Raw genomic sequence first — 20,896 nt, 5'->3', positions numbered from 1 at the left:
TTTGAATTACTTTGGCTTTGCGATCAACACTCATCCATGGGACATGGTTTTGTGGATGATGGTTTTGTGGATGAGCTCCTTGGATTGCTTAAATATTGCAGTTAGTACTTACACATGGAACATTGGCTACTTCAACATGGCAATTAATACTCGTACATGGGATCCAAGTTTATGGTGGAGCTTGTTGTACTATTTCAGCATGGTGGCTAGCATTTGTATGTGGGACCCTAGTTCTCTGGATTACTTCAACATTATGATCGACACTTATCCATGGGACTTATGCTTATGCTTATGGATGGGCTCCTTAGATTGGTTCAATATTATGGTTGGCACTTGCACATGGAACATTATATACTTCAACATGGCAATTAACACTCATACATGGGACCCAAGTTTATGGTGTAACTTGTTGGACTATTTTAGCATGGTGGCTAGCATTTGTACACAGGGCCTTGGTTCTATACAAATTCAGTGTGAACAACACCCATCCATGGGACCTTGGTATTTGATTCTACCACCTCACAACAAGTGTTGAGGGCAATGCTTTTCTAAGGGGGATGCAATGTGGAGATCCTCCCTAGGGATGTAATGGGGGGTTGAAGGGCCCATTTTAGAGTAGTAATAATGGAGGCTATTCATTTTAAGGTGGACTAGGTGCAATATTCTTGTTATTATTAAGGTCCACTATGGTAGTTAGTGTTGAATAAAAGTAATTGGGACTCATTAAAGAAGGTCCACTATGTATTGAGGAGGTTGTTATGATTAGGGTTCGCTTGTTAGTTATAAATAAGGATGAAGCCCCTATGAGAGGCGTGGAGTTCATTTTATTTGAAGAGTAGCTTGAGAGATCACCCAACCATAAGGTGTAAGTGAATATGAGTGGATTCCTTTCATAAAGCATCAATTATAAGGTGTTTCTCTACCTTAAAGGTATTTTTATATATTCAAGTAAAGGGGATTTTATGTGGTATTCTTGGATATCATGTATGTGATAAGAGTTTTCATATCTAGATCTCTTTTGTGATTCAATTTTTTTGTGTTAAGGATCATAACAATGAATGCCCTATCGTATTAGGAGTCTAGAGGATGGCATGTGGTAAGCAAACGGGTCAGAATTATCCTACTTGGGAGGCTACATGGCACTAATTTTCACTTTCGCTTGGTTAAAGGCTTAATTGAGGGTGAATGCCCTCTTCAAGGAGGTGGCTAGGGCATGTTGAAGAAAAGGAGAAACACTAATGAAGGAGATTCCACGCATTTTGAGGCATATTTCATCTTTTGAGATATTTGGCGGCAAGTATAATTTGTTCAAGGCCTTTTTTACATATTTGGAGGCAAAGTCTTTACACGAGAAGGTGCCATGAGGCATTGTTGACATGATCAAACCATCAAGGAATGGCATTTTTTTATGAGGACGACAAATGGCATACTGGATTGATTCTATGCACTCGAAAGCAAAGGAGCAAAATGTCTCACATTGGAGGAGGCTTGGAGCATGACATGCAACAAGGAAAGAGGACAAAGGAAGGTGCCCTTGGTTAGGATGATACCATGCCTTGGTAGAAGTATTTGTCTGGTCAAAGGGTGTCTCTTGAAGAGGAGTGTTCCGCTTGAAGTTCTACTCTAAAAGTGAAAAGAATTGTATTTCAACTTGCTTGATCATGAATTTTCAATCCACCCATAAATAAGGACACACTCCTCAAGGGGGCACTCAAAGCATGTTAAAAGGAGTTTATGAAGCATTTCACAATTTTGGAGGCATTATCCTCATAATTGGAGTGACTACTTCAAGGAAGAAGTGGACACATGTCATGTTGTAATTAAATCAAACTTGAAAAAGCATCCTAAGAGTAGTTTTTCATAATTGACAACTAATTCTATTGATGCAATCCGTTCTTTCTTTATACTTTAATCAACAAGTAGCTATACATAAACTTCAATCATTAATTCTTCAATAAGAGCAATAAATAGAGATCACAGTAGATAATAAACAATAGACAATAAACAAGAGACAAGAGACACCAAGATTAGGTTCACAGCCAGGGCAAAACCCACAAGGGGAAAACCCAAAATTATTTCCTTATGAGAGAGATTCTGTACATCAAAAGTACATCAAAGTGTTCCAACAAATCAAATCAATCTTCAATGAGCAACACCGGTCAAAGATCAACTTCAATGTCACTGTACTAAGCTCCTTAACAAGGCCGAAATTAGGGCTTGATATCACTGTCATAGGAGGCTGAAAATAACTGTAGTCACCACAGAAAATGCCAATGAACTGTCCAAAAACTCGGCCCAAAAGTATAGTCAAAGCCCTTGCTCAATTTCAAGTCAACATCACACCAAAAGAGAGATGTTACAGTGAGCGAAAGTCAAGTTTCTTCTGAAGTCTTTGGTCTCCAAAATGAACAGAACAAAAGACAAATAGATGTCAAAATATCCCGAGTCAATAGTAGTCAAAGAGCCTTGAAGAAAAGAGTTAACGCAGTCGAAATGAGTCCTTTATCTGATCTTTGCATGTGTGGATAAACTCTGAGATTGTAGAGCGAACTTGATGATTCAATGATAATCAAATGAGAGCCAACGAGCACATATAGCCCTGTTGACCACTCCATGTCAACTACCCCATAGCTGTACATTTTTTCGCGCATGGATTTCCATCATGTCCGAGCATTAAGATGATCCACAGATTCATCATTATCAACGATATTTACACTAGAGTTTTGTAAACCCATTCTGCATTTTGTAATGTAAATGATTCTAGTAAGACAAATGTATGTAACAACCTAGGTAAATTTATTTTTCGATAATGATTTCTATCCTAGGTGGTTTTTAGTCTCACTGATTCATGTGTGTTTTTAAACACATATGATCGGCAAAGTTTTTCCCTCTAGCCTCACCTCAAAGCTAGGGTGGATTTTAAATGAGTATAAGTGTTATTTATCGAGTCTCTGTAAAAGTGATTTGGGAATAATTCTAACTATTTGTTGGTAGATTATTTTATTACAATTCACTTAGTCTACTAGATCATATTTTGTCTCAGAATTAGGTAATTATTGAGGGTCTATAACGAACGGGTGTTCCCCCTTCATGGGTTAGAATTGTAATATTTCATGTAAAAGATATTTAGTGCATGGTCCCTCATAGTTAGATACCATGGTTAAATATTAGAGGGTTGGAAAAATTAATAATCCCCTCATGAGTCGATTAATTAAAATTATGGCTAAAATAAATTAAAATGCTAAATCCAAAAATGTAATTAATTTAGGTCCTAGGAAAAATCAAATTCTCCTACATTTAAAATTCGTGGGTTTTAAAGTTTTTAATTTTTGGAGGTCCCTGACCAAGGGAATATTGAAAATTTCAAGATATTTTGAACCTTTGGGCCATAGTAGTTAATTCAAAGTCAACTTTTTGCGGCAATTAACTCAAAATAATAATTTTTGAGTTAATTAAAAGGAAATTAAAAGTGAAATTCGAATTTCCTCAAAAAGTAACTTTATTTCAACATTGATGATTAAGAGATCATTTGATCTTCATCAACGATTGAAATTGCTTTGATGGGGATCAAACCAACTAGCTGTTGGAGATTTTTTTTTAATAAATAAGAGGCCTCTTTTCATTATTTGATCCGATTTTCTGAATCGTGTATTTGCTCTAAGAAAGCTCTTGTAACTTTTTCTGGTTAATAAAACGCAAAGACTTTGGGGTTTCAAATCGTGGTGTTCCTCTTTCAAATTTATGTGGTAATATTGTTCTTAATACTTCACTACTTTTATTTGCATTTGTTGGTTAATAGCCTTTGCGTATTGATCTGTGTACAGGTATCTTGCACAGATTTCTGGGTTTTTAGAATATCATTTTGATTTGATAGAAGTAGCAAGTATCTCTATTTCTTGATGATTTTATGATCATTTTTAAATCTCTATTAATCTAACAATTAGATCTAAGTGTGCAGAAGTTATCATTCAAGATTTGGGCATTTGGGGGAGTCCTCAGCTGGACCGAATCTCAGTTTGCAGAATCTAAAAGAGCCTATTGTTTTTTTAATTTCTGAAGTCATTTTATTGAATATCTTACTTATAGGGTTTTTCTTGGCGTTGTGTCTTTTTAAAATTTCAAATTTATTTCTAAATATTGTGCAAAATTTGTTTAAATCTGGCTAATAAAGGGTTTTGATCTGCTAGATCTATAGAATATTATTGTAGATATATAAATAAAAAATTTCTGATTCATTGGGGTTTTGGGTATTTCATATTTTTGTATATACGTGCTTTGGGGTTATCTGTCTTTTATTTGTGTAGGGAAAAGATCTGAAAATTGCAGGTGATTTTTGTGAATTCCGAAGAGAGATTTGAGCCCTAGAGGGCTTCTCCATTTTGTTTGCAGATTGAGGAGAAATTTCAGAAGGATCGTGGGCAATTTTTTTAGGGCCTTGAGGCCTAGGGCTAGCCATCTCCAGTGTAATTCTCGACCTCTATCATTCCACCCTCAGGCCTCTCATCTTTGTAGTCTTCTTCACCATAATTTCTCTCTAAATTTATCCTAAAATTTCCCAAAAATTTTAACAATCTTTTCTCAAAATTTTCTGAGTTTGGCATTTGGAATTGGAGGATTTCCAGTGATTCGAGCAGCATACCTCCAAGTGTCTTCAGGCCCCTAAGGGCTGACTGGTGCACACCCTCTAACCTTTCCTCATTCCATTTTGAAAACAAGGTTAATACTGACATAGATTTGCAATTAGCTGGAGTTTAGCAACAGATTTAATTTACATTTTTACCGCTATATAATTGTAGAAATAGAAGTTAGTTTAAGTAACTTTTGCAAACAAATTTCTGAAAATTGTTTTATTGTTGTTCGGTAGTTTATTTCTGAGTTTTTAGATCAAATACATTAATAGATAAAAAATAATCAAACTTAGAATTTTTCTGAATTTAGCAGTAGATTTAATTTACATTTTTATTGCTGTATAATTGCAGAAATAGAAGTTAGTTTCAGTAACTTTTGCAAACAAATTTCTGAAAATTGTTTTACTGTTCGGTAGTTTATTTATGAGTTTTTAGATCAAATACATCAATAGATCAGAAAGAATTAAACTCAGAAATTTTATGAATTGTAGTTATCTGTTTGTCATTTAAATTTTTTCATTGTTATACATAGAAATTTCTGAATATTGCATGGTTAAAAGACTGTTGTTTTAGAATATATTGCTGGTTTTAACATTTGATGTAAGAACATATTACTAGACTGATATTTCATTATTGTGATATGAGTTTAAAACATTTAGTTTAATTTTTGAAGTTCATTTGTTTTTACATGCTTGTGCAAGTAGGAGTAATCTAGTTTTACTTATGTTTCTAATGATCTTGATTGAGTATTTCATACAAATGAATTTTTGTATTTAAAAGTGTTTTGTTCCAAGATTTTACATTTCAGGCCATTGTGCATTTTAGTAATTATTTGTGCAGATTTTACATTTTGCAGTGCTGGTATAAGTACTTGCTTTCGCATTTAGATCACCACCTTTCTGAGCCTGAAGTTAAGTAACATTTAAGACATATTTTAGAAATAATTTTAGGCCCTCATCTAACTAAAATTAACTAAGTCCCTACCTTTCACATAGTTTTAAGTTTTGCATTTGCATATGAGACAACAGAGTCTTTTCAGCAAAAGTTTCCCATCCTTTACTTGAACCTTATTTTCTTCGCAAGTGTAGTGTTCCAAACTTAAACAAGCAGTGATATATAAGACTAACGATTCTCAACACAATTTTTTTAACTAACAACACATGCTCATAAAAACTCCAGAGGTAGAACAAGCTGAGCCATTTTATTAATCAATGGCACAGTAAAATAGTATGGATGAATGCACTTGGGCTTGCCTCAGTGGCAAGCATGACAGAATCCAGGTGATGAGACAATGATATCAAGTACTGGAAAATGTCTGCTCCTCTAATGCTCTGCGTTGCTGTAAGGTCCCACGTTGCCAACCATCAGTATTATACTAAGGCTGACTCAAAATGCTATTTAAGTTTAAGTTTTTAGGACGTAAAAGTTAATGCAAGGTTATATATCTATATTTTTATTTTTATTGGTATTCTTTACACTACATACTAATTTCTACTAACTAACTAACCCATGGTAATATTAAACTTCTCATTAAGGCTATAGGGTCATGGTTCTTCAAGATCCAAAACTTACAACCATAAGTCTTAAAACCACATTTAATGATAGAGTCTTTAGTGGGATAAATAATATCAATATTTACAAACCACAATTTCCAATAAGCTAATTGTTCATTCTATTGCAATTGAGAGTGTTTAAGAGTGACTAATTTGATTTTGTTCTAGATAATATGCCTATGAATTCTTTGGTAAAACGAAGGGAAAAAAAACAAGATAATTCAACTTCTAAAGGAGTGGTTTCCAATTATTATGAATTCATATGTGAGCTAACAATTACAACATTTCACCTAACGACTCTAGTGGGATAAATAATATCAATATTTACAAACCACAATTTCCAATAAGCTAATTGTTCATTCTATTGCAATTGAGAGTGTTTAAGAGTGACTAATTTGATTTTGTTCTAGATAATATGCCTATGAATTCTTTGGTAAAACGAAGGGAAAAAAAACAAGATAATTCAACTTCTAAAGGAGTGGTTTCCAATTATTATGAATTCATATGTGAGCTAACAATTACAACATTTCACCTAACCAATTTGCCTTCCATGGATTTTTACTTCAATGGAACCATCATGCTTATTCTTTGAGATATCTCCAAAAACACCTTGGTTGCAAATCCTAAATTTACTTAGTCTTTTTTATCGACAATTCATAGTGTAATTAGTTACAACCATTGAAGCATTATGTCAAACAGTTTGCAAGCATGAAATGTACAACCATTGAGGCATTTTGTCAAACACTTACAACCATAACCCTTAAGGCGATTTCACCAAAATTAACTAACATGAATCTAAGATTACATAATTTCTTTTTCTTTGTCAGTAATGCCAAGAAGTGAACCTAATACATAAGTAGAACTGTCATCCATTTTGATTGTTGCATATACAAAAATTTAGGCACATAATGACTAAAATATTTAAGAATTTTTACAAATAGCTCGCAACAATGTAGCTACAACCATAACAGTTAACAGTCACAAAACAAGCTGCTAACTATTAAACTATCAAACAAGCAGTCACAAGTTTATTAAACTATCAATGCATTAACCATTGATACTTTAAAATAATAATTCCAAGTTTATTTAACAAAGTGATTTCATAAAAAGAGATTACCACGTAAATCACAGCTACAAAAAAAGTAGCAAGACAAACCACTAGGCAACAACAACAAATCTGTAAAATATAGAAGATTACAGAACCGGAATCTGAAACTCTGTTTTTTGAAATCAAAGTTGGGGCGACATGGCTGTAAGGTACAGATACCCCTTGAAGTTAAAATAAATCGAAATAGAAACGCCCAGAAATGCGATTATCTAAAACCACAACCAAAAACAAATTCATACTATCTCATTTATCTCTTTTGTCAAATGTATACTCTGAAAACTTATCTAAAACTGTAAAAAGAGAAGGAAAACCCAATTTTGTGCTATTAACATGTTTTCATAAAACTCATAGCAGCCTGAATGCTTTAGCCATTAAGACATGATGTCAATCAACTTGCAATGAAACTATACAAAAAAAAAACTTACATAAAATACACTACAGTTATTGCAAAATTCCTTCAACATTTATTGTGCAGCATTTGATATACATCTAAGTTTCAATCAACAACCAGATAAGCAAAACCATGTAATGAACTACAAAAAGAAACACAATATAATGTTGTCAACATACCTGGCAATGAATTTATACAACTCAAAAAATGGAAGTATGCTCCAGCTCCAATGAGAGTATGCTCCAGTTCCAATATCCTTACCAACTCATTGTGAACCACCCGATTTTCCTCCCACCCATATCCAGGAAGAACTTCTCCTCCTGGAACCCCCGAGCGACAAAAGCTCACAAGCAGTACCAAAAGACAACAGTAGAGAGATTTGCAAGGCAAACTAAGGAAGCAAATTTTTACTTCCTCTAATACCACTCATGGCCAACCTCAATAGCTAGAGATCTTAAGATTTTAACAATAATTTCAGATTTATTATGGAAGCAATTGGCTACTCTCCATATCTCTCCCTGGCACTATTTTCCTCAAGTCTCTTCCACTCTTGGCCTCTTCATTCCCAAGTGAGAATACATGAGACTCATATATAGGAGGAGCAACCAATTTTTGTCATAAAGGAGGAGTAATGTGCATGCATTGGGTTCCATTTAGAGGAGTGTAACTTATGCCATTAAGGAGAGGTATGCATGCCTTAGTTAAGGAGAGTGTAACATATGCATTAAAGAGAGTGTAAGAGGAATATTTTATGACATATTTTTAATGAGTGAAAAGGAATATGCCATTCTTTGATGAGTGCATAAAATAGAGTATAATGAATTATTTAAAAGAGAGAGAGAGATACATAGAGCCACGAGAGTCATGAAGGAGATGTGTGAATTGATTGAGGAGATAAAATTGACTTGTAATTCCTTTTTAATAATAATATCATAGTCCCATAAAAGATAATAATAATATTAATAATATTGAGTATTCAATCAAGATTGAACTATTAGGATTGATTAATGATAAGTTAATTCGTTTTTCTTCAACTCTGCTTGATTACCAATTTATGTAAAGTGATTTACTATTTTTGGAAAGTCGTGTTTGAGATGCTGGACATGACTTTCTATTTTTAGAAATTCATTCTAGAATTGTGAGAATGAAATTTTATTTAAGGAAATTCATCCATGAGTAGTATTTTTATTTCTGGAGAATAGGGATTCTGCACCCCTATTTCATGCATCTCTGTGCCTTAGTAGATTGAGGACTCCGCGCTGATCTACTCCAAAGATCCAAGCTTCCACAACTTGATCTTTTTTAAATATTTAGGACTCCGCGCTTTAAATATACAAGACTCCATGTCTTTAACTTTCTTGGATTTAGTACTCCACGCCCTAATTTCCATGCCTTCTCATCTACTGTGCTTTGAAAATTTGCGTTTCTCCTTATGGTACTGATTGTGAGCTTTTACCCATCTGATGGTTCGCTGGTAAGACCTTGTTCAAAGACCTGCACACATTACAATCTCATAGATCAAAAGAATCAAATGAATTTCATAATGAAATTAACTTAATCACATTTTACCCAGAATGGTGCATGGCTTCCACAGTCATTCATAATTGAACATCCTTGTTGGAAAATGACCTGGTACCTTACCACATCCTGCTTAGTACAATATTATATATATATAATCACACAAATCATGTATCAACTATAAATCATAATTAACCATCTATTCCGCATAACCATGAGAATCCATGGCTATATGTGTCTCAATCTTGGATCACCATCCATGTCATACACCTGCTTCATAAATCAAATACAAAAAAAAAACGTATGTATAACATTTTACTTAACCAAAACCATCTAATACAGATAACCAATGATGCCACATATAAGAGGAAATATAACTATATAAAATATTGTTCCCCAGTCTAATGATCAATTTGTCATACATAAACATAAAAGGAAATATAACTATGTATGTAAAACATTATTCCTCAATCAAGTGATCAACCTATCATATATATATAACCCTTGATAGGAGTGAGAAAACTATACTAGAAAAATAGGACACTACAGCTGCCGAGAAAACTACACTTCTGGCTGGAAAGGAACTGCAAGAAACTCCACTTCTGCTGCTTGGAAAATGCTACAAATTCAGCCACAAGCTCCTTGACCAAAACCCACAAAAAACCAGAAATGGTTTGGCCCGATTTTGACCTTCCAAAATTGACCCCCAAAGGCACTGTGCAATCCCCAAAAATTTTGGACTGTCTACTGCAAAGATACGTCTGGAAACCCCACTTTCCGTGCTCAGAAAATTCTGAAACTTTATATCTGGGATCCTTGTCAAAAACCTAGAAAAATCCTTGTCAAAAACCTAGAAAAACCCAAAAATGGTTTGGCCGGATTTTGAACTTCCCAATTCTGCCTCCAATAGGCCCTATGCCCTCCAAACTGCTCAAGGAATACGGCCTGCAAGGAACACCAACGAAATCCTCCTCCAAGCTCCAAAAATGCAGCAATCACCTCTCCAAATATTTCCCTTAACCTCCACGGTGAAGTTCAGCCTCAAATATTAATACTCTACCCTCCACGTGAGCACCCAATGCTGCCTCTGCACTGGCCCAGGAATTTCGAAAGTCACCCTGCAAGGTAGCACACTCCTCCACCTCCAAACTCTCCCAAATACCAACAATCCTCCGATGCCTCCTCTCCGGAAAATCTCTCACCCAAAATCCACTACAAGACACCACAAGCAAAATCAACCTCCTCTTCACTGTGCCCTCCAGTAATATGCACCACCCAGAGATGAATGCAATCGTTGGAAATCACAATGAGATCCTCCTCCTGAAGAAATGAAGAAAAACCTTCCTAGGGTGGCACTCGAAGTCCCCCAAAGAAAGGGTGAGCTCTTCACTTGAAGAACTCTTGCTAAATAGCAAGTGACTCGGCTAAGCAGCTCGAGCAACCAAAGAGAATTCGATATGCCAAAGATGAATGAAATGAGGAGAGCGACCTTTCTTATATAGATTTCGTTGAGCACTTTTCCCTCCAGTTTTACCTCCATCGTGGGTCCTCACTTAACCACCTCCATGAAAATTGAACTAGAGAGTGCGTATTTCCCTAGTGTGGGTGGCCCCCCATGTGTAATTTAACCACAACAAAATAACTTATCCCAAGTCTAATCTCCTAATAGAATTCGAATGGGCCCCACTATCTCCAAAATTGGCCCCAAAATGTAATAATTAGTCTTGTTCCAAATTAATTTAGGAAGGGAGATTACAGCAAGATAGTTGACTCCACAAGGAGCTGGTATCACTTTCTTCAAATCATTTTGAATCCTTAAAATCTTGCGCAATCTAAAACAAGTATTGGTTGCTTCGTTGTGTCTCCGAGGTTGGTTGGTTCCCAACTAATCTTTCCTTTTTCCATTTCCATAGGGTCTACCCCCCTTAGTCTGCTATTGGGAGACAACTCAAACAAAGTGATTGGGGATCAGTGTGACAATCCCCGATCTAAGCTGTTGTCATGGTGCCTAGACATTTTGTGCGACAAGAAGCCCTAATGGGGTTGACATATAGGATTTGTTGAAGCCGACTTGTAGGTGACAACAAATTTTATTTCTCATTCTTATTTTCAATAAAAAAATGCCAACCATAGCTACATTATTTTTCAACGCTCCCTCTTAGTTAGGGAGGTAGTTTTTCATTCTCTCTCAAGATCAATCTTCCTGACCAATTCATATGTCTCACGGCCCACAACTTAAGGAAGAGATCACAATCCAAGTTCTCTCTCTCAAACTCATCATAAGGAAAGATACATAACATCCATCTCAAAGGAACCAACAAAGCATCTCCCGAACCACAAGGTATCATGACACACAACCTACCGGAGAAATCATCAATACATCTTCCGGAGAACAATGTCTCATGGTGCACAACCTACAAGAGGAATCATCAATACATCTCCCAGACAACAATGTCTCATGGCACACAACCTACAGGAGGAATCATCAATACATCTCCCGGAAAACAATGTCTCATGACACACAATCTACAGGAGGAATTATCAATACATCTCCTAGACAAAAATGTCTCACGACACACAACCTATTGGAGGAATAATCAATACATCTCTCAGACAACAATGTCTCACAGTACACAACCTATAGGAGGAATCATCAATACATCTTCCGAACAACGTCTCATGACACACAACCTACAAGAGGGATCATCAATACATCTCTTGGACAACAATGTCTCACTACACACAACCTACAGGAGGAATGGTCCATAGTATTATGCTATGTAATCAGTACTCCCTTATCAAGGGGATTCTCAGTCATTCCAACAACTAGTTCATCATCAAAGATTTAGCCATGGTGGATCTCAAATATTTCAGCAAACATTCAGTTCATCCAACTTCAGCCGAGGATTTTCACAGGAGAAAACATCAATAGCTATCAAAAGACAATACTAGATTTCAGCAGTGGCTTCTCACAAAAGCAACCATTGGTAACCACAAAAGTGAGTATCCATAGTCGAATCCAACAGATAATAAATGGCTTCTCTTAGAAGCAGACACCAATAGACCATAATCGAAACCAATAAGTAACAAGTTGCTTCTCATAGAAGCAGGCATCAACAAGCATAGTAGAATCCAACAGATCATAATCTAATCTAGTAGATAATAATAGAATTTAGCAGTAACAAGCATCATTAGATAGATCAATGGACCATTCAGAGAATTAAGTCAATATTATAGTCTTGCAACTTTTTCAAATCATTCATTAGGGAGATGTCGATGTACTTGTAGTGCATTGTGCCAAAGATATCACCCGACTCATACATTTACAAAAGCAACTCCCTCTTACACAAATATCTTCTTTGTTCTTCAATCAGACTAATTTTGTCTGTTCCCTCTGAGTACAAGGCCTATCACAAGTCTTCTTGTCATTTTTTTCTTCCGTCATTTTCAACAATTGCCACATCTTGGCAGTCTCCATTATGTACCTACAAACCTCACTAGGAGGCTATGGAAGAACAAGAACAACCAAGCAAGCCAAGAGACTCATAATGAAATAATTAATAGAAACAATCAAGATAATACTTATCTTTTGAGAGTGTGTCAACTCCCTCTTGATCTTAGCCTTCTCAGATCAAGTCACTATCATCAATGAGTCCACATCATCATTATCATCAAGAAATATTATCAACGAGTCCACATCATCATTAACATCAAGAAATTGAGTCCACATCTTCATCATCATCAAGTAGTGCACATCATCATTGAGCAATTCATTCAAGGAGTTCAATCTAGATCATCATCAAGGAGTCCGCAACAAGGAGGCCACTTCATCAACATCTAGATCATCATCATCATCATCATCATCAAAGAGTAAGCATCAAGGAGTTCAGATCACCATCAAGGAGTCCAATCATATCATCCACGTCATCAATCATTGTTAGCAAAGAGTACTTGTCATCATCAACAGGGAGTACACATTGTCAACATCATAGAGTACGCATCATTCATTACTAAGGAGTCCACATCAACATCCTCATGGAGTCCATATCATCATCCACATCATTATTAATGAGTCCATATCATTAACAAGGAATTAGGGTTAGGTTCATTAGACTTAGATTTTTTTCTCCAAACCCAACCTAGGGTTTTACAAATCATAAACAGTCCAATGTCAGTCTTAATTGAAACAACAAGAGAAACACAAGATACTTATCTTTTGAGATCAAGACAACTCCCTCTTGGTCTTGAGTCCTTTTAGAATCCAACCTGCAAATCAGCCTCAACATCAAAATGTCAGATCTTTTAGCAATCAATTCATAAGCCCAACAATTTCTCAACCTTTTATATCGAGGTAGGATTAACAACTATTGGCAAGGGTTTTGCATTCAAACACTTGTCATTCTCGAACAACATCCTTGCATCACTCATCATGATCTGTCTTAAGTTCAGGTACTCCCTTTAACAAAATCTTTCAATCTTCCCAAACCTTTGTAGTGCATATGAGTGTCCCTTCTATGCCAAAATCTCACTAAGTTCTGTAGTATTGTCAAGAATAGCTTGGAATGAATGACCAAAGAGATGATATAGTCCTCCATTTCGTACCCCAATGACTTCAGCAGATTCAAAGGTTGCATTTTTCTTCCATACTAAGACTTGTCCATCAACAAAAGAAACTCTATACCCTTTGTCTTCAAGAGATGATATGGACAAAAAATTCTCTTGTAGACCAGGAACATATAAAATATTGTTAATGGATACATTACCTCCGGATTCCAATTGGAAGGATGATGTACCAATGCCCTTGACTTCTTATTTTCCTTTGTCTCCAAGCTTGACTTTTTGAGTGAACTTCTTTTCAAGTAATTCAAATAGATGATCACGATTTCCAATCATGTGCCTAGAAGCACCACTGTCCACAAGCCAAATTTCATCATGATTTTCAATGGAACCTGTAAGAGCACAAATAAATGAGTGTTCAGATTCAGAATCATTTCTCTTATGCCTCCTCTTTGATGATGGCTCATTTAGATCAGCAACAGATGCATGATGTCTTCTTCTTTTACAATCATCATCCCTTTCATAATCATCTCTTCAATTCTTTTGAGGACATTGAGCTTGATAGTGACCATAAGCTTGACAACGAAAGCATTGAACATTTGTTAGATCATTTCTATCTCTACTATCTTTGTTGTCTCTTCTATCTCTTCTATTTGGAGAGGGAGGAGGAGGTCTTCTATGAGAGGTAGAATCCTTCCTTGAAGCAGATCTTGGACCTTGTCTTTTACCAACACTTCTTTGGAATTTGCCAAAATTTGGTTTCTTCTTATTTCCCTTTGCATGAGCTGCAAATGCTTCTATACTTGGATCTTCAATGTCTCCTCTAGAATAGAGTCTTGACTCTTCTTGAGTGCATGCTGCCCATAGCTTGTCAAAGGTTGGGGCATTCTCTCTAGCGCTAATACCTAATGCAAATGAGTCCCAAGATCTAGGGAGACCACTCAAAGCAACAACTACCAATTCCTTTTCAGATACTTTTTCATCAATAGCTTTGAGTTGATCTCTACTTTGAGATATCTTAACAAAATATGATGCCACCATGTCATTCTTTGTCATTTTGATATTACGAAGTTGTCCCCTCAGATTGATGGATTGATTTACATTATTAATGGTATACAATCCAATGATGGCATCATACATAGCTTTAGCAGTCTTATGTTCAACAATATAGGGAATCAAATGATCCCTAACAGAATCCAATAAAATGCTTCTTGCCAAAGTATCATCTTCATGAAACTTCTCCTTTCCTGCTTGATCAGATGGTTCAGTGACTTTACCTGTGACAATTCCCAAGACTTTGTTCCTTTCAAGAATGATTTCAACCCTTGCCTTCCAAGCCCTGTAGTTAGTGGCTCCTTCAAGCTTGCTTTCAGTCTTCATGAAGGAAGAATTCATGATGAAGATTGCTGGTCACAATAGAGGACAAAACCCAAAAATCTTTCAAGTGCTCTTCAAGATGCTCTGTAAGTGTTCTTCAAGTGCTCTTCACAATGATCTCTCTGCTCTTTTCCCTCACCAAAGCTTTGATTCCATGTTGAAATTCTAGTGTTGCAATGACTAGAATAGTTTTTCACAATTGATAACTACTTCTATTGATGCAATTAGTTCTTTCTTTATACTTTAATCAACAAGTAGCTATACATGAAAAGCTTCAACCATTATTTCTTCAACAAGAGCAGTAAATAGAGATCACAGTAGATAATGAACAATATACAATAAACAAGAGACAAGAGACACCAAGATTAGGGTCACAGCCAGGGCAAAACCCACAAGGGGAAAACCTAAAATTCTTTCCTTATGAGAGAGAGATTCTGTCCATTAAAAGTACATCAAAGAGTTCCAACAAATCAAAGCAGTCTTCAATGAGCAACACCAGTCAAAGATCAATTTCAATGTCACTGTACTAAGCTCCTCAACAAGGCCGAAATTAGGGCCTGAGATCATTGTTATAGGAGGCTGAAAATAGCACTGTAGTCACCACAGAAAATGCCAATGAACTGTTCAAAAACTCGGCCCAAAATTACAGTCAAAACCCCGAGTCAACTTCAAGTCAACGTCACACCAAAAGAGAGATGTTACAGTCAACGAAAGTCAAAAGTTTCTTCTGAAGTCTTTGGTCTCCAAAATGAATAGAACATAAGACAAATAGATATCGAAATATCCCAAGTCAAGAGTAATCAAAGAGCCTTCAGGCATACTACATTTGCATTCTTGGACAACTTAAGCACCGCGAGCTGTTGAAAATGCCAAACAGAGCATTCATCAAACAATGAACAAACAAGTAAAAGGAGCTCAAACCTTAAAACTGTCAGCCTCTCCCTCCACGGTCGCATCGATTCTGGAAAGTCGACATCCATACACCAGAAGGGACTCATGTGTGCACTTTGATACCAGGAAACAATCAAAGACAGGGCCCAGATAGAGACAAAATCTACTGAGTCAGTGTCGCAACTGCCTTCTGCAGCCTTTGACACAGAGCAGGGTAAAAACAATAATCCACTGAAAAGACCCAGAATAGGCCACGTCTGGGCCATACATGCAACAGAGCTCGAGCTCCCCTCGCCATGAGCATCAGAGGCTGTCCAAAGCCAGGTGCAGGCGCAGTTCTCCTCACAGCTTTTTGACGAAACCCTAACTCTCTCCATCGTCCAAGCTTGAAGTATAAATTCGTTAATCCTTGATGTTACCTTGAATTGTTGAAAGATTTTTCTTGTCATTTTCTGGTCAGGGTTGTTTCACTCTATTTTTGAGAGCTGCTGTAGCTAAGAAGGCAGGTTGGGTGTGACCTATTTGGTCCTCTTGATATTTTTGTGAAATCAGATTTGAAGAAATGATGTCTTGTTGGCTGTTCATTCAATAAGATGTCTGTCTTACTTGGTCCACTTCATCTAGGGTTTCATACTACGGCTGTCCTTATCTTGTCCACTTTATTAATTGGATGTAATTTCATGGTTTTGATGGTGCATCTTGTTTAAGGGCTTTTACATTTCTTGCATAATCTAAAAGTCTGTTTTGGACTAATTAGGGCACGTCAGTGAATGGCTTAATTACACCTTCTGTCATATTCAAACCCTCTTGCAGTTTGATCTTGATTCCATCACCCAATTGGATAGACACTGGTCTTGGTAATTCACTATCTGTTTTCTAGGGTTTCCTCCTTTATGCCAGAAAAGAACTTGCCTAAAGTGAGAGGAAGAGTTGCTGTGGTTACAGTGGGCAAATATTCCTAAGTTCATCTAAGGTTGCACTTGGTTAAGGGATTTTGTAACATTTGAAGTGCAGGTTTGAGAGGTAATAGGATTCTGTGGACTGAAAAGAAGGTAATTGAATTCTGATTTACTGTCCTATTTGTTAATAAATGGCGATACCCTATTGAAATTGAGCTTCACCCATGGTTTATTTGTATTATGAGACTATTTGAACTGCTGAGTTGTTCTCCCAGGAATAAGCCCCATTATGTTTTTCTCTCTCAAACTTGTGAATGATTGGACTGCCACCCTCTCTGAAATTCATGGTGCTGTGTTTTCCTTCAAGAATTGAGTTCTTTTGTATCTTCCACCTGCATATTTTTATGTCTTGTAGTTTGAGATAGCGGTGCCAATGGGAGGGGATCACGAGTTAGTCCTGTCCATTTCCCTTTGTGACCTGCTATTTCTTGTTTTTCTCTTGGCTGGTTTATTTTCAGATGACTGTCATAACAACGATTTTTTCATTTTTGAGCTCAACTGCAAAACTAGAGTATGTGTGCTTCAGTGAAATCCAGTAACTCCAAATCTAATACACAACAGCACTGCTGGAGGTGACTGTGTGCAAGGCCTCTGAGCAAAATCAGGGTTGACCATTGAACCCCTTCGGATCAAAAGCCATTGTGGGACTGAAAGTGGATTATTGATTCCCTGTGATAGTTCTCTCTTCAAGGGGAACATCTGGGGAGACAACACCATTTCCATAGAATTCCAAAGATGGGAACTTTATGGACAAAATTCAATTTAAGATCAATAACTTTGTATTAAGAGGCTGAAAATAACTATAAATTAGCATAGAAAAAATTGTAATGGGCTGGTTTTCGAATAAAAAACGTATGAAACTAAAGACCACAAAAGAAGGGAGCAATCTATTATCTCAAATCTGTTTCATTCATAACCGTCAACTGAATTTTTAACTCAATAATAAAATCAAATAACTACAAACTAGCTTAAGAAATGTAATAAATTTATAAAATGATGTACTGGAATATTTCATAGGATACAAGGAAAGGGATTATTTGAGCGTCCATGGATAACAGAAACTTGGTTAAAACTTAATGGAACTTCATAATTGACTATATCCAAGACCTTGAAAATCCCGATGCCTCTCCAAACTAAGTGCAAAAGAAAAGATATAGAAGTACAGAAAAAAAAATAAAAATTATAAGACAATGTAGGCCTGTATGGCTGTCAGATAGCAGATGCAATCATGTTGTAAAGAGCCCGCTTCAGAATGTTATATCAGGTGGAAGATAGGCAATCCCCCATAAGTAAGTTGAATATCCTACATTCAAGGCTGTTCACACTACAAAATTGAATAGTGTGACGTTGGGTAGAAACCTCAAATCTCAAATATAGGGGAAGCTTTGTTCTGTGTGATTGACTTCTTGAAATATTGTGGGGAAATGTGCTTTTTTCCATGCAAAATATTGTTGGCATCAATAATTTGCGTGTGTGTGTATATGAGAGAGAGACGGAAGGTGCTTATTGTCATTTTTTATGCAGCAAGGCATATTCTATGTGAGAAACAAGGGAAAGTCAACGAGGCATACAAGAAACTGCAGGATGGCTGGTTGAGCAATGGAGATAAGGTGCCTCCCGCTGAATTTGCAAAGGTAAGCTTTCAAAACCGGAACAAGTCTGTTGCATATGATGTTGGAATTATTTCTTGTGTATTTATGTGGCATGAATTAATTTGTAATTATCAAACAAACCGTTGGTCTGCTTTTTGAGGTTTGAAAAAATATTCATGCTAGTTTGGTTTAAAAATCTGTTGACTATTTCAATTACAGAGGCATTGTTGGAACTTGTGATTCCGTTGCTCATTCTTCTTTATTAACTTTTTATGTTTATGTTTGTTTCTAACATCCTTATAGACCTTGAGGTTTGAAAAAATATTAATTCTACTTTGGTTTGAAAATCTGTTGACTATTTCAATTTCAGAGGTATTGTTGGAACTTGTATCCATTGCTCATTCTTCTTTATCAACATTTTATGTTTATGTTTGCTTTTAACATCCTTATAGACCTACCTGGTCTACACGATCTCTTATCATAGAGTAGAATTTAATCAGAGATTCAATCAAGGATGTTGGGTTTGAAGATATTGTTTCTGTAGTTGAACATTTTAGTTATAAAATTTCCTAATTCATTTTGTGGCTTTTGTGCTATATAATATCCTTGAGACAATTATAAATATACAGACAAATATTTTATTTGTCAGTAATTTTCCTTCTGGACTTTTTATAATATTCTTGGACCCTAACCTAGTTTTGTAGCACGCTTGCTTAAAGAAGCATGGCATTGAATCTAATGTTAAAAATATGATTGTGGTTATTAAGTAGAGATAAATAGTTTATGTATTTGGTTGAATTATGCAAGCAAGCAAAACCAGATTATAGTTATTTTGGCTGTTTAACTGTGTCTGGCCTTTTTTGGAATGCTTAAATCCGCACAAATCTCATTTTAGTTTTCTTCATCTGCTCACAGGTTGCGGCTGAGTATTCAGAATGCCCATCTGGTAAAAAAGGTGGAGATCTTGGATGGTTTCCTCGAGGGAAGATGGCAGGACCTTTTCAGGAGGTAGCCTTTAACACACCCGTTGGAGCTACCAGTGCTCCATTCAAATCAACGTATGTTCACTGTTATCATTTGTCATTTTTTTCCCATATTGGTTAATGTTAAATATATTGGGCATATTGAAATGTTGTTAAAGCCTTGCTCTTATGCAAAATTGTATATCTTTTATGTGTATATCATATATTGCTTAGATATATAAGTGGTAACATATTGTTGCTGCCATTTGAATTGCTGCAGACATGGCTATCACATAATTTTGGCAGAAGGGCGAAAAAATTGAATCATGGTGTGCTGTTCATGGAATTAATTTACTTGTTTGGAGGAGCATCATGGCATCTTAAGGAATGGACACCATTACTACAGAGAAAATCTTTCACTTTAACAGCTTGAAGTGCTTTTGGGATTTTTATGATATGATGGTTGAAGTGTGTAAATAGAAAAAGATCGGAACCTAAACTTTGCAAATAACTGGCTTGAGAGAGTTATGATGTTGGAAATTGTGGCTTGAAATCCATTTGCGGAGTTATTACCTGCAAGAAACAGCTATAATGGCATCTTATAAGTCTGTATGTTGGGTTTAATCAAGTTAAAACATGACATATTTGGTAGTAGTTATGGGTAAATAAACATGTTAAACATATCTATAAAGTAATGGGACGAGAAAACAATGTTATACATTAAAACTTGTGTTTTCTTGACAAAGGCATTCTTATTACCATTATCCTTCCATTAGTTCAGAATCTTTACAGAGCTTTGTTTCAGGCTTGAAGTGGTTGATTGACAGAAGGATGCAGTTTTTTATGACAAAATACTGGTATGCGTACATATTTGATCTGTTTATAGTCCTGTTAGTATGGTGGTTATTGTTTTAGCAAGTCGAGGTATTTTTTCTCCTTAGAAAATAACCATGTATTTGATACTTCGACGTAGAAATCAAAATACACTTTGTCACAGCCTTTTGGCTTAATTCTTGACTACCAGACCCGACAAACCTTCAGAAACTCAAACTGTCTATGCTATGCAGGTTTACACATTGTTAACAGAATTATAGAGTCATCCTTTCAAATTACTAATTTACTACTTCTCTCTGCCCCTTTTTCAACAAGGGACTTAAACAAACACATTCTGTACCCTGTACATGAAACCAAAAAGATTCAGGAGACCTGTGAGATTTTAGAAGAGTGTAGGGGTGACAACCTCCAAATGGACCTTGACACTGCGTGCCTTTCTACTGGACCAGTGCTTGCTTAAGCAATTGATTGGCTTTCTGATTAAGATCTCTGTAAATGAGTAAAAGTGATCTCCTCAAACTGTGCC

At 36.0% G+C, this 20,896-nt stretch overlaps 1 protein-coding gene across 1 annotated transcript in view; it reads left to right on the top strand.

Moving 5' to 3' along the window:
* Positions 1-20,262, top strand: part of LOC149164171 (FKBP-like peptidyl-prolyl cis-trans isomerase family protein) — a 50,892-nt gene extending 30,630 nt beyond the window's left edge. The window contains exons 3-5 of the mRNA XM_089431983.1: positions 18,507-18,616; positions 19,490-19,632; positions 19,817-20,262. Of these exons, the coding sequence (XP_089288109.1) occupies positions 18,507-18,616; positions 19,490-19,632; positions 19,817-19,859 (296 nt within the window). The 3' untranslated portion in view covers positions 19,860-20,262. The remainder of the gene's footprint in view (positions 1-18,506; positions 18,617-19,489; positions 19,633-19,816) is intronic.
* The last annotated feature ends 634 nt before the right edge of the window (positions 20,263-20,896 follow it).

The sequence above is a fragment of the Pinus tabuliformis genome, chromosome 5_1, assembly GCF_031772625.1.
Source record: "Pinus tabuliformis cultivar Carrire ecotype Pingquan chromosome 5_1, CPIR1, whole genome shotgun sequence".
NCBI lineage: Eukaryota > Viridiplantae > Streptophyta > Pinopsida > Pinales > Pinaceae > Pinus > Pinus tabuliformis.
Note: the sequence above shows the minus strand (reverse complement) of the source record. Positions and strands in the feature narration are given on the sequence as shown.